The sequence below is a fragment of the Xyrauchen texanus genome, chromosome 20, assembly GCF_025860055.1.
Source record: "Xyrauchen texanus isolate HMW12.3.18 chromosome 20, RBS_HiC_50CHRs, whole genome shotgun sequence".
NCBI classification, from domain to species: Eukaryota; Metazoa; Chordata; class Actinopteri; order Cypriniformes; family Catostomidae; genus Xyrauchen; species Xyrauchen texanus.
Window position 1 is genome coordinate 29,929,570 of NC_068295.1, and position 14,869 is coordinate 29,944,438.

General features: G+C 37.4%; 1 protein-coding gene across 1 annotated transcript; it reads left to right on the forward strand.

Moving 5' to 3' along the window:
* Positions 1 to 13,645: 13,645 nt before the first annotated feature.
* Positions 13,646 to 14,869, forward strand: LOC127660574 (G-protein coupled receptor 151 protein-like). The gene has a single exon (XM_052150899.1). The coding sequence runs from the start codon at positions 13,694 to 13,696 to the stop codon at positions 14,867 to 14,869; it is 1,176 nt and encodes a 391-aa protein (XP_052006859.1). The 5' UTR covers positions 13,646 to 13,693.

A 14,869-nucleotide genomic window follows, 5' to 3' on the forward strand; every position in this document is an offset into this window, starting at 1 on the left:
CTTTTAAAATGGCATCGGATGAAAGTAGAAACTTAAATTTTTTGACTCAAACAGGTTTCAATGGAAAAACTTAATTCGGTTTCTTATCAGATGTAGATTTGTTGGCGTTTCTCTAAAAGACAAATTCTGCTGTGATCGGCGCCATGTTGTTTTATCACATAACACGTCTGTCGAAAGTTTACCCCTGTACTGACAGCTCAGAGTCTCCTGAACTGAGATCAGTCGGTTTAAATTAAATTATACATTGTGTATAACCAAGCCAAAATCAATATCCACGCATGAGTATACAGGGTTACACAAGGTTAATGAAAATATCTACAAATTATTTCGAATTACTTTCTACATTTTCTGATACACTTTTACACTATATGTAACATTTTATGAACATTAAGGCACAAATCCGTGAATGCAGACACATCTTGCAACAAAAGCTCAATGTCTCAGAGCGAAATTCACAAGTACGCGTTGCATTCTCAGTGTTGCCACAAGAGGCGTTAAAGTGAAATTAGTGTGAACTGTCCTCTTCTATTGTGAGTTTTCTCGTTCAAGTCAGCTATACTGTCATGGTGAAGCAACAGTTTGGAGAGAACATTGCTGAGCAGGTAAGTTACAGTCAAAATATTTTAACAACTTACCTGAATAATGACACATCCAGTTTAATGGCACAAGTGTTTGAAGGTAACTCTATAGCCTCATTGAGTACTGAGGTTTGTTCCCATCATGGTAATGCAAGAATGCACATTAAGCACATTCAACTAGACCTCCCATGGCAATGCGGTGGCCAAGAGATCGCATCTGCATTCACATACTTGCATAGTGTATGTTTCAGCCTTAAGTCAACTTTTCCTTTTTTAATAACCTGTCATTTTCCTTACCATTGCTTTCCGCACTGGTTTTTGTGAAAAGACCTCTACCACACATCCAGTGGGGATTTCTTTAAGACTGCAAGGGAAGCTCAGCTTCCCCTATAATGTCAAAAAAATAATGGTCAAATATGTACTATTGTGTAAACAATTTATTGACAAAAAATGCATTAGAACACGTTCATCTCGAAGACGAGTTCGTTCAGAATCAGCTACATTACATATAGCAGGTCGGCTGACTCGATTTACTTCTCATACATTCCCGTAGCGTCAGTGCATTTCCCTGTTGAAGCCGAGCGTCCATTGACTTCAATGGGGCTGCTCTGAACAGTTTTTTTCAGTGCTCCGAAAATAGACGGTCATTGGATAAATGCTGCGATTATGTCCCGCCCACGGACGCTCAGCGTCTCTGGGGGTGAATGAGGAGTGAGCTGGCCCGGACTCCGGGCTTCCGCGTGATGATTGGAGGATCTGTCGAAAGACTGCATCTCCTTTTGATTGACAGCGAATCTGTACTATAAGAAGTCACTGAAGCTATTTCGCGCTCAGTCCCATCGCGGATTTCTCAAGTGTAGTCGAAAGACAAACTGCTGCAACCTATTTCTTTATATTTGTTTGGCGAAATTGCTTGTCAATTTGCATAATACATTTCACACAATTATACACCACATTCCTTGTTTCAGTTTTACCAAGTTTAATATATTTTGTTTTAGAGCGTTCGTTCGTTCGTTCGTTCATTCATTCATTCATACAGTAGGCTAGGCTAGCGTCGTACGGGTGAAACTGCGCACGATGGCAGACGGTGCTAATATTGTCGACCTGATTTTGGCGAAGCCATTTGAAAGTCTTCCTTACGAGGAAAAAATTAGAATTAAACAGCAGGGCAGATCAACACCTAAGATTGATTTAGTGCAAAAAATAGGGTAAATAAGTTTATAATGTAGGCCGAAAATGAGCTTCCCCTCTTTGAAAGACCAGCAGCCGCCACTGCACACATCCCAATGTAGCATCATCAACTTAGGAACCCAAAAAGTTAATTGTTGCTGTATCAAGCATAACTGTCCCACTTTACCCATATTCACCCTACAACATTTAATAATGTGCAGAACAGGTGTTACAAACACTGAAGGACAGTGGAGACAAAAAAAAAGAAAGCAAAAACAAACAAAACACAGTTCCTTCACTTAGGTTCAGCTCGTGTTTTTCCAGTCTTGATGGCAAGTTAAATTGAATAATAAAAACATTAGGAGAGTTTTAGAGTTCCCAAAGAAAAAGTAAAGCTGTCAAACTGCATTCCCTATTTCAGGGTAACCTCATAAAACTCATAACCTCTGCATTTATAAGTGATGATATTCAGTGACAGTAAAAAAAGAGAATAAGCTTCCTCCCTAATGACTATGTCTTACTGTAGACCTAATTAACTAAAGCTGTTTTTAGACGTAAGATGGCAATCATGTCTTATGAGCTTCTCATATCTGCACTACAAATCATGGTCTGGAGTCAACACTGTCTGTATATCGCATTGTCTCTTTCCACAAGTCACAATACATATTGTACTCATTTCCACACACACACTAAACACTTGTGAAATATCAGTGGAGACAGAGAGGTGCGGCTGACATTCATGAGTGCACTATTTAGGCCAAGAGAATCACAGGGTAACCAGAAACAAACCGCACACACACACACACACACACACTATTTGGATATGGTTCAGTTCCAGCACCAAAGTGCAAATAGACCACTTACAGTTTAAAATGGGTAATTAGATCCTTAATCAGGGATCAGTACCACAAAGTGGCACTACATAATGAAATTCCTCATGCGTCTAAACATACTCATACATGCACAACCTGACCCAATCTACTTTCAATCACACTGCCTTAAGCAGCTGTGACTGACACACTTCCTGTCACTCAAATGTCCAAATAAACACCCATACTCTCTCTCTCTCTCTCTCTCTCTCACACACACACACACACACATGCACATTGGGAATATCATAGTACAGTATTTTCAATGATCCATAAGAACAGAAGTGCATATGGCTTTAAAATCCTTTTATAAGGATACTCAGATCTGCAACATTACTGCCAATAATTAAGGTTGTATGTATGTATGTATGTAAATAATCATTCTGTTAACATTGCTAAAGTAAAGATTAAGGCAGTAAAGCCTAGGAGTGTCAAGAGGCCATGTGTCCCATTGTCTTGCTGGTTTTGCCATTGATTGCCATTGGATGTGGTCTCATGGGAACAAATTGAATGAAAACCCCTAGCTAGACGATTAACCATGTGCAGTGTTTCCGCTTAGTCAGACGGATCTTATCCTGTCAAAACAGCTCATGAGATTTCAGACACGTCTCGCGACTGTGCCCTGTAATAGACTGGCGTCTTGGTCTGTAAAGTGAATGTCCGGAGGCTCAATGAGCACACACTTGTTTGACGCAGCTGGCCGCACACTGTGCTTTTCTGTGTTCAAGGGCTTACTCATGGTGTCGACTTACAAACTAGAAGCATCAAGCTTTTCTTTGAGTGGTTTAACTCGATTTAGAATTTAATTATCTGCTAAACTGAATTTTGTGGGAACAAGCATCACTTCACAACCTCTCGTGTCAATCATACTATAAAGATGGAACCCAATTTGAACTCAATAAGACATCACATTGCAACATGGCATTACCCAAATCAAAAAATAATTTATAGATAGGCATTTAAGAAACATATATATATATATTATATCATTATATAATTATCAATACAAATTTCATCAGACTTCCTATCACCCAAACTGTATTAACAAAGAGGCTTAAAATGAATAAATACGCACACATTTTTTTACATCCTTTTTGCTAGTTTTTAATGTTCTATAACTAGAGGTGTCAGAATTAATGCGTTAATCGCATGCAATAAATTAAAAAAGTTTAGTGTGTTAATTTTCCTAATTGCATGTAACAAATTTATCGTTAAACCAGCATAAACACTTGTTGGAAGGGTGGAAACTTTGTGATGTGTCTGTCTGGAGTCATTACACTGACGCACACACAACAACACACAGACACACATCAGCGTGATAGAATTATGAAGAAAAGACATCTTAGTGCTATTTTATGTACAAAACAAGCCCAGCTGGGACCTATGCAAGGCACATTTTAATTACCACAGAAGCACACCAAGTCTTAATTATCACCAAAATGCAGAATGAGACGATTTTGTCTGCAAGCGCTTTTCATGTGGAGTTCAAAGTGCCCTTTTACGCTGGTGTTGCCACTCTGACACAAATCATGAATGCAGTTTCACAATTGCTGTAGTGAAAGCAGATAGCCAAAGTCTGCCGGTTGATTAATATTGTGGTGGATGAGAGTTTAAGAGACTTAATGCCCATGTGGAGACTACAGGGATGTGCCCGAAGCCAAATACCTTATTCGGAAAGGCACGGATAAAGACTACAAAACGAATAACAGATTCATCCGAATAATATAAAAAAATATTAGTTTGACTGATTATCCAAAAAGCCCAAGGATAAAGCGACATTTTAAATAAACATATCCAAAATAACAACGAATTTATGAATCTGTTCAGCCAATGTTTCTAAAGTGTAAGCCTTATGAATGAAAATGCACACATTGTGATTTCAGATCGGATGACCGCAGTCTCAACTCAGTTTGTGGAATCTGTACATTGTGCATGTTTGGAGCTTTTCAAGTGTAACATTAACTAAGAGATGACATCATATACACTTTCCACTTCTTGAAATGTCTATGTTAATGTATCACACGATTCACATGTGATTCTCATGTATTTATTTATAGACTGAACATGAGCGCGATGTTAAAGTCGTCTGTCCGTCTCTTAAAGTTGAACACATCAGTGATTAAAGTTATTAACTGGTTAAGACTTTATTTAAAAAAAAAAAAAAAGTAAAAATGCTCCATAAAGGTTTAAATGCTCCATAGAGTATTCATCTATTCGGAGTATTCCTCCATATGTAAAACGAAGAAACTGAAACTTAATTTTCTTCATCTTCTTCTTTAAATGTGAAAATGTTAAGTGTTCTTGAACTCTGGTAAGGCGCAATATAACTATTAATTTATTATTATTAATATTTCACTATGTAATGGTCGTAAATTCCTATAGTAAAAATTAATGATAGACTTATTTATTATTCACTGCAAAATGTGTGATTATGATTATGGGTTATACATGAACAGACAAACGAAAATTCTGTTTCATGCAGATATTAATATCTGAAATACCAGGAGAAACCACAGCATATTCCACAGTCAATGTATAGCTAAGTAAGAATATATATATATATATATACTGTATATGTTTTAAAATAATAATTGTATATTATAATTTTATTATTATCATTATTAGGCTATTATTATGAAAAGGCATATACAATTCATATTTTATTAATAGAATCATTATTAAGAGTAACACTTAAAAATGTGCGTTTCATTTAGTTTTGACGTACTTCTGGTGTAAGCCCCGCCCACATCTGGTTCTATCCGAAGACAGATACAGATAATTTTGTAATTTGAACATATACAGATACAAATACTGATAATGAATTTATTGCATGTACCAGTAATACACAACATTATGCATTGATATTAAAACGTTTCATATTAATTGAATTGGTGCTGTATGAATGCATTTCTATATATATACTGTGGAAATCTTTGTTTGGAAAATGTTAATGAACTATTGTTACATATAGTTTTCTTTCCAAAGATGGAAATAAATGCATGAGAGGAAAAGAAGTATATATGGTGTCAAATTTCAGCATTTTCAAAATCTGCGATTAATCACGATTAACTAAAAATATTATTGTGATTAATCGCAGTTAAAAAAATATATAATTTTCAAAGCCCTGTCTTAGCAATAAAACTAAGGAAAAAAAAGCTTAGCAGTCATTTAAAAAAAAAAAAAAAAAACATTACAATACATGCACAAGTGCTAACTTTAAACTACATATTTGACAATGAACCCAGTCTAGAAAAGGCCCTCAGTGACGCACTTTAGTGCTGACATTCTTAACATGATGTCCAATTGAGAAAAAGAGTTGACTATAATAGATTAAAGTATGTGGCAATAAGAAAGAGAGTGCACAAGATTTTAGATGTTCTTTGCTGCAGCAACACCAATGAAAAGAAACTAAACCAATACAAATACTGGCCTTAAATATTGAGGTTAAAAAACATCCAAACAAATACGTGCTGATGCACACTTTTCTGATTCCGTAAGTATCTGTGCATCATTCTATGACAGATGTCTCTTTAGAACTTCACAATTCATTTCAATCACAAATTATCTTTAGAAAGACAGAGAATGAAAGATTACAGACTCAATTTGCTTTCGGTTTTTGGTCTAATTTGAAGGAGTATCCTGTGTTTGAATCATAATGGTCCAATCTGTCAGTGATCACCAGTGTTTATCTAACAGCTTAGATAAAGCAAACAGACACTTGGGTTTGATCTTGAAGTCCATTGTGATTGGATACCACAATGAGCAGACATAATTGAGCAGGTTAAAGGTTACAGGTTAAAGATCACAGGGTCTGTGGTCATGATTATGAGCAGCATATCCCCTCAAACATAAATTGTGATCCTCCTGGCCATCTGTGTGAATTTATGTGCGAGTGAACTGTGTTCAACGGGAGATCATTGGAAACACAAAGTACACACGATCCAACCTTTCTACTCTTTTGTTTCACGGTCTATTGCCATGGTCACTGCAAGGTCAAGGGTGATGGACCGCAACAAGATATCGATTTGTTTTGTATTATTTAACTCAGGAATATAGGAGAACTATCTTGAAGTCACCACCAAAGATTCAGTTCAAACTAAAATGAGCATTGATAGGGTTTCCTGAAGCACTAAGTAAAACGTTGAAAGTACCTGCTATGGCCTGTTTCACAAAAGTATTGTTGTACAAATACAATGGGACACTGTAGGCCTACACAAAGTAAGCACAGGACATTGTACACATGGACAAAAAAGTGTTGGTGCATTTAAATCACGAGGCCTACTCCGCATTCTGTGCATGCCACAGGCCTGAAATTGGCAAAGAGTGATGATGTGTTCTTAATAATTATATTGATTACACAAGAAGACACCTGAACCCCTAAAATAAACAAATATATTAATAAATAAATGGACAAAGGACATTTGAGTGGGAGTGTGCTAAATTAGCGATTCCCACTCTTCCTCTCGGTCCACTTATAATTTCATATTTTTGTCAAGCATCAATAGGCACATTTAGTCTTTGTCTTATGTTAATTTTGTCCTGCACACAGGCTTCACTTTGGTGTGACCCTGGATTAGAAACGTGCGTACACTATACTCAAGAGCTAATCGAACAGTGTCAGCAGGTTTATGTGTGCAATTTGTTTATTTGTTTAGTCTGAGGCCATCATCTCTAGCCCACACATTGTGTCAAATACAAAGGAGAAAGATCTCTATGCATTTATCAAACGGATTTAGTTCATTTATGAACATGCTTGGCCGTGACCACTGTCTTAATCCCTGCTGTCTTAATCTGAGTGAACTGTGCGTGTGTCGTTGTTTTGGTCTATGCCCTTGACTGCTGATTGATTTGTGTTCAAACAGGTCATGGCAAAGATCTGTTCGCTCTTTGAGTCAAATGAGGTGCCCTTCAATTGTAACTGCACGTAATCTGATGACCACAGAGAGAATGACTGTTATTGTAATCAAGTTGCCTTTTTATGATTATAATCTCAAATTAATCTAGCATCCCTTATATTTACTAGTCATTAACCAATAATGGGCTGCCTGTGTGCTGTTTGTTTGGCTGCTGCTTTTGGTGTTACTGTATGTGTATTCGACATCAGATGGTATTTTGATACGCTCAACAGGTATTGAGACATCATGTTTTGTTACATCAACTTTTAACTGGTGTTTTCACCTGAACTGAGATAATGTATGCCTATACCTTTATGTCAAAGATGGTGGCATTTTTACGCTAATGAATAATTCAGTAAGATATAATCAAAAGATAAAATATAAAGCACACCTACAGTTTACAGGGTTAACCTTTCATCTCAAATTGCAACATTAAAGATCATATATACAGTATAAGGCAAATTCATCTATACAGTATATAAATATTTATATACCGATCAGCCACAACATTAAAACCACCTGCTTAATATTGTGTAGGTCCCCCTCATGCCACCAAAACAGCGCCAAGCTGGATCTCAGAACAGCATTCTGACATGATATTCCACACCACAATTGTACAGAGTTGTTATCTGAGTTAACGTAGATTTTGTTCGTTCGAACCAGTCTCACCATTTTAATTGGCTGATTAGATAATCAATCGCATTTAAGTATTTAAGAATTTCTGTAACTGCTGATCTCCTGGGATTTTCACACACAACAGTCTCTAGAATTTACTCTGAATGGTGCCAAAAACAAAAAACATTCAGTGAGCTGCAGTTCTGTGGATGGAAAAACCTTGTTGATGAGAGAGGTCAATGGAGAATGACCAGACTGATTCGAACTGACAAAGTCTACGGCAGGGGTGACCAACCCTGCTCCTGGAGAGCTACCTTCCTGCAGAGTTTAGATCCAACCCTAATCAAACACACCTGAACCAGCTTATCAAAGTCTTTAGGATTACTTGAAAATGACAGGCAGGTGTGTTGGAGCTAAACTCTGCAGGAGGGTAGCTCTCCAGGAGCAGGGTTGGTCACCCCTGGTCTATGGTAACTCAGATAACCACTCTGTACAATTGTGGTGAGAAGAATATCATGTCAGAATGCTGTTCTGAGATGCAGGTTGGTGCTGGTTTGATGGCACAAGGGGGACCTACACAATATTACGCAGGTGGTTTTAATGTTGTGGCTGATCAGTGCATATATTTTTTTCAGAAACAATAACCTCTGTTGAAAAGAAATTGGAGTGGGGTTTACTTTAAAAAACCTAGGAAACAATTTATATGCATAAATTGCTAGTAAATTTAACAGATTATATTTGAAAGAAAATACTACATACAATTATTGGTGGCTGTACAAAATAAGTACATTTTACTCAACCTTTATTTGTACATTTTACTCAATACATGTCGACAACCTTATTGTAAAGTGTTACAATTATGCTTTTATAGGACGATCACAGCCATTAAATATTTATTATTTTATGATTTATTTGTGTTAAACCATGCTTTTAAAAGTGTGGTAACATTTCAAAGTTATTTTTTTTTTTACATACTCAATCATGGACCCCATGACACACAGAAGCCTTCCTCAGCTTAATGCATGCTATATAGTCGACAACATCACATTGCTTTAATGGCGATTCAAACAGTATCCAGAGCTGTGTGTGCAGACCTGAACACTTTGTGCACAAAACTCTATGATGATAACAAATCAACAGATACATTTTTTGAACATGAACAGGTCATTTTGAGTAGAAAATTAACTTTGGTCTTCACAAAACAGGGAGTTACCAAACGTACAACAAAATCAACAATAATAGTGGTATAAAACAGTGAAACCATGCAAGCTCAATAATTATTCAAGCACGGCGCATGAACAGCAGCTTTGAGAATTCAACTGACTTCATTCACCTGTGAAATTTACTAAAATTAGCAAATACATATGACAAGGTTTTCTACTTTAGGATTGGTACATGATTACACATTGTAAAGCTAAAAAACAATCATAAATAATATTTACTTTAATTTTAACATGTTTGAATTGAGTTCAAATGTAGAATTTACTTAATATTTTCAAGTTCACACTTAAAGTAACTTATTCAATGTAGAAATAACTTTTTTTAGTGTACGCCTGTGTAGGCCTAATAAAGAAAGAAAACTAAGATATATATTAGTAGCATAAATCGTACAGCTTAGTTACCACATAAATGCTCAATTTTTACATAGGCTGGGGACGTGTAAACCAGCAATCAAAGAATATTTAGTTTCAGGAGACGCTTGCAGAGAGCAACAGGAGAGGATTAACACAGCGGAGCGCAGGAAATGACATTTAACTTGTTAATATTTCTAGCTTTAGATTAATGATAAATTGTCCATTATTTTTCCGTAAAAGAAAACGATAACACGGGTGATTGCGCCGTTGTGACAGCCAATTAATGAGCGCTGAGTTAGGCTAATGACGTCATGCCTTTCAGCGTCTGGTTTTGTGTAATGACTTTCCAATGAATCTACTGATTGAAATGTAACTTGGCTGGCCTCGGGCGAGTAGCTAGAAATGGCTAGAACAGAGGCAATCAGAAGATGGTTGAAGACAAAGAATGCTCGCCTTCTTATACATTTTTGCTAGTGCTCTCTCCGAGCTGCAGTCTTTATGCTGTGAATCTTGAGGAGATATGCATAGGCCTATATTGATGAAAACATATTTAGCTATGGAACGCTTCCAGCAAACATGAATTAGCATATTCATAGTAAATATGCAGGCTATTTACGATAATAAAGTCGGATTATTCAATTCAATGAATGTTAAATAGATGGGCAAATAGTGCACGCGTTATCTACAGTGGCTTCTATTTATTCTCCATCTCTTCCCAATGTAACTCTTCATTTCATTTAACTTTTTTTGCTTTTTTTAATTTCGATCCATTTTTGATTATTTAGTGGTCTACCTAACGTCCAGGTTACCAGTTATGTGCTGAGGTGGCTTATTCCGGTCTTGATTCGTGCGAGAAATCCCGCCCTGCGGCCAGCGCGCGGGATAAGCGCTTTTTATTATTCGCCACCATAGATAATTTTAAGATTAATAAGATTAGCGCGGGAATTGTATGCATAAAAGCAAAATATGTTTATGGATTGAGATAAAAAATATGCCATTTCCGCGCGTATGGCGTCACATATTTTATGGCGCAAAATGTGTGTGTGCGCGCGCCGCGCGCGTGTGTGTGTGTGTGTGTAAAAGTTTTGTGTGTGTGTGTGTGTGTGTGCGTGCGTGTATGTGTGTGTGTGTGTGTGTGTGTGTGTGTGTGTAAATGTTTTTTGTGTGTGTGTAAAAGCTTTGTGTGTGTGTGTGTGTGTGTGTGTGTAAAAGTTCTTTGTGTGTGTGTAAAAGCTTTGTGTGTGTGTGTAAAAGCTTTGTGTGTGTGTGTGTGTGTGTGTGTGTGTGTGTGTGTGTGTGTGTGTGTGTGTGTGTGTGTGTGTGTGTGTAAAATATATAGATATTTTTTGTACAACTTCAAATTCACTTGTGTGTGAAACAACTTGTTTTAGATCCATTAATATAAAAAGAACGAATCTCTTTGAGAAGTTATTATGTGAATAATTATAGTAAATTTGTCTTTAAAAACAAAAGTATGGCTTTCTGGACTCTGCTGCCCTCTTCTGGATAGCTACATGTATGTCTAATCTTATGTTTAATTTAAACCAATACCATGCGAAAGGTGTGAAAACTTTAAACATTTGCCAATTATATAAGTTTCTTTAACCGTATATTTATTTTCTCTATATATTATTATTTATTTGTGCAACTCGATAAATAGCCGTTATTGATCTATAAAAGAAAAACATGACCAGGCCTAATTATTTGTATGATAACAACATACCTCTTGCTTGTTTGTGATAATAAAAATACAAATAAAAACGCTATTATACAAGGTTCAAAAGTGTTCAGAAAGTAATGAAACTGAGTTAAAAGTGTTTTCCAAAAAAACATTTATGATGTTTTAAGATCAGTCTTTAGGGGAAAAAAGATCTTGAAATCATAAGTCTACTCATAGGAAAAGGTAAGTTTTTTTTAACTGACACCCATATGTTATATAAATGTTTTTTATTTTATTATTTGTATACAATTTATACAATTGTACTGTAAGTAAGGGTTGCTATTTTATTTTATTGGTTGAGATACCAATAGCAATACCATAAAATCATGGTATAGGGGATTTTGTTTGTTTGTGTTTGTCTCAAAAAGAGAAGTATATTTTGCCATTTTCCAAATCTGCCTTATAATTTCCAATTACACTGATCCCCAGCTGAAATTTACCTCCATCAATAATGCTGACCTGATTTTTTCATTGTTTATTTGAAAGATTTTTATTTATGGCTTTGTAATGCCCTACAGGCATTTAAATACATGCTCTGTGAGTCGAGAGAGAGAGACAGAGAGAGAGAGAGAGAGAGCGAGAGAGAGATCTACTCTGATCCCTGAAGTAAAAACATTACTTTCACCATCCAGGAGATTCTCCAAGAGGAATAAAAATAACCTTCCTGACTGTCCTGTGCACATTAAGTGAGCATGTTATATTGCTCTCTCTTTGTTGTTAGAAATCACAAAATCAAACCCAAGGGCCCTATGTCATTAGAAGAAAGCACATATCTCCGTCAACGCAGAACTGTATAAGTAGGTCTGAAAAGACTGACTGCAGGGCGTCTGACCCACAAGATGCTTTACTGGCTGAATATACAAGAAAAATCTAAATGCAGACACAGACTGTCATTGTTTTTATACAAAATTACTTATAATGTCTATGCACTAGCTAAAATATTTACATACTTCTAAAAGAAAACTGCATTTTTAGAATAAAATAATTTTTTTAGGCATTTTATAACCCAATGTGTCCCTAAAACACACAGACAGATCTGAATAAAAGGGTTAGTGCACCTAAAAATGAAAATTCTCATTATGCCATCCCAGATGTGTATGACTTTCATTCTTTTGTCGACCACAAATTAAGATTTTTAGAAGAAAATCTCAACTCTATCCATACAATGCAACTAAATTGGTGACCAGAACTTTGAAGCTCCAAAACGTAGCATAAACATAATCCATCAGACTCCAGTGGTTAAATTAATGTCTTCAGAAGCGATCCAGTTGGTTTTGGGTGAGAACAGACCAAACTATTACTCCTTTTTAACTGTACATCTTAATAGCAGTCTCCACCGCGATCATGATTTCAAGCTCAGTTACGCTTCCTATAGCACCATCTAGCGTTCTTCACATGCATCAAGCACTAGGAAGTGTAATCGACCATGATCTCATGATGGTGCCTAGAGACTGCAATGCCAAGATATACAGTGTAAAAGGAGTTATATTTTGGTATGTTCTCACCCAAAATTAACTGGATCGCTTCAGAAGACATTAATTAAACCACTGGAGTTGTATGGATTACATTTTATGCCTTTGTCTCCTTTTGGGAGCTTCAAAGTTGTGGTCACCATTCACTTGCATTGTATGGACCTACAGAGCAGAGATATTCTTCTAAAAATCTTAATTTGTGTTTAGCAGAAGGAAGAAAGTTACACTTTACAATTTAAATTTTTTAGTGAACTATTCCTTAAGAAGAGACCAGAAGAAAGAGGCAGACTCTTCTTGGATGTCATTTTTTTCTTTCCTTAGATAGACCTACCACTATTACCAGTCTCCTATGGATATAATTCTCCCAGTGGGTCACTTGAATTAAGTGTTGCATATATTTTTGCAATATGGATCACTTGCAAATTACAGTTTTGGGATGTATAGTGCAAACACAGTCCTATAAAGTTCAAAAATAGGTTATGAGATTTATGCTTTTTCAAACTGCTGTTGTTTATGTTGACGTCTTTCAAGCGGCATTTTAAAGAAAGTGGAAAACGCCATTAGTTAGTTTCTAAACACAATAGACAAATCTGAGTTTGCGTTTCCCCTCAGCTACGATGACGTTGGAGTAGGCCTACTACGACACTAAATGGCATCTCTTAAAATAACGCATCTGCAGCCAAGCGTATACGCAACTGCGGGAGCTCTGTACTGCACGCTGCGTCGGCGACTCTGTTTTCATCCACATCATTAACAAGTTGCCTCTCTTGGATTACGCCGTGGCACTCGTTAAATTGGGCATGGCAATGAACAGCCCATTTGTGAGTTTCGATGGTGGCATTCAACAGTTAAAAGGTGACGATACTTCGGTGATCGTACCAGCCCTTCTCAGTACGATCAGTGGGCTTGGAATCGGAGGGAATGTTTTGGTGCTTGTGGTGCTTATCCACGTATTTGCCAATCGGAGAGCATCCGAAGCGTATGTCATGCTCGCCAACTTAAGCGCATCTGATTTGTTGATACTCTCACTGTGCGCTCCCGTGCGCGCAGTCACATACTACAGGCGCACTTGGACACTCGGAATAATGGCTTGCAGAACTACAGAGTGGATCCAACATAGTTGTCTGGCGGTCAAAGCTTTCGTGCTTTTAGCAACAAGCCAGGCACGCCATAACTTCTCATCTCATCCAGGTGGCCACTCGAATTTCCGCCAAAAGCGCGTCCTGATAACTTTAGTGATAATATGGACAGTGGCGCTAGTGTTTCCAATTCCTGATATCGTATTCTCCAGGTTAAAGGATGAGGGCAACATCAGCCTGTGTGTCTCTGAATTGCCCTCTTCCTCCCAGGATGTGATGCGTGTGTTCAGTAAGATTCTACCACTGGGCATCTATGTTGTTCCCATCACCCTGTCCGTTATGTGCCACATCAGGACCATCTTCCACATCAACCCGACTACGCACGGGGAGACTAGTCTGCCGCATCTCTATAAGAGTTATTTGCTGTATTTAAGCGTCATCGCAATGAACGCGCTGATGATGTTGCCGGAGTGGGCCTCTTGGGTGTGGATACGTCACAGTTCTGACGAGAGCTGCAAACCTTCAGCTGGTTTATTGATCTTCTCTCAGGTGTGCGTTTACCTGAGCAGCGCGTTCTTTCCCGCCATCCTCCTCACCATGCACGTGCCGCTCAGAGAGAGTCTTAGCGATTTGTGTTCTCTGTTAGCTTGTCGAGGAGGTAAACACAGACAGAAGATTGAGGGGAACGGAAATGAGATGCGCGCAATTGTCATGAAGGTGTTGGATGAGAGGGGCTGTGTGCCCACACTGACCATTACAGAGAGGCATTCAGACGCGGATTGTCAAACTCTCCCGGATCTCGAGTATTTTTGGAGCGAAAGGCGAAACACTATGGTCACAGAGGAATGCGACCCATTGCCATGGGAACGACTGAAACAAAGCAATGTTGAACTCTAA

Excerpts from the sequence above, each read along its gene's own strand:
- LOC127660574 (XM_052150899.1), top strand. The coding sequence starts at position 13,694 with ATGGCAATGAACAGCCCATTTGTGAGTTTCGATGGTGGCATTCAACAG.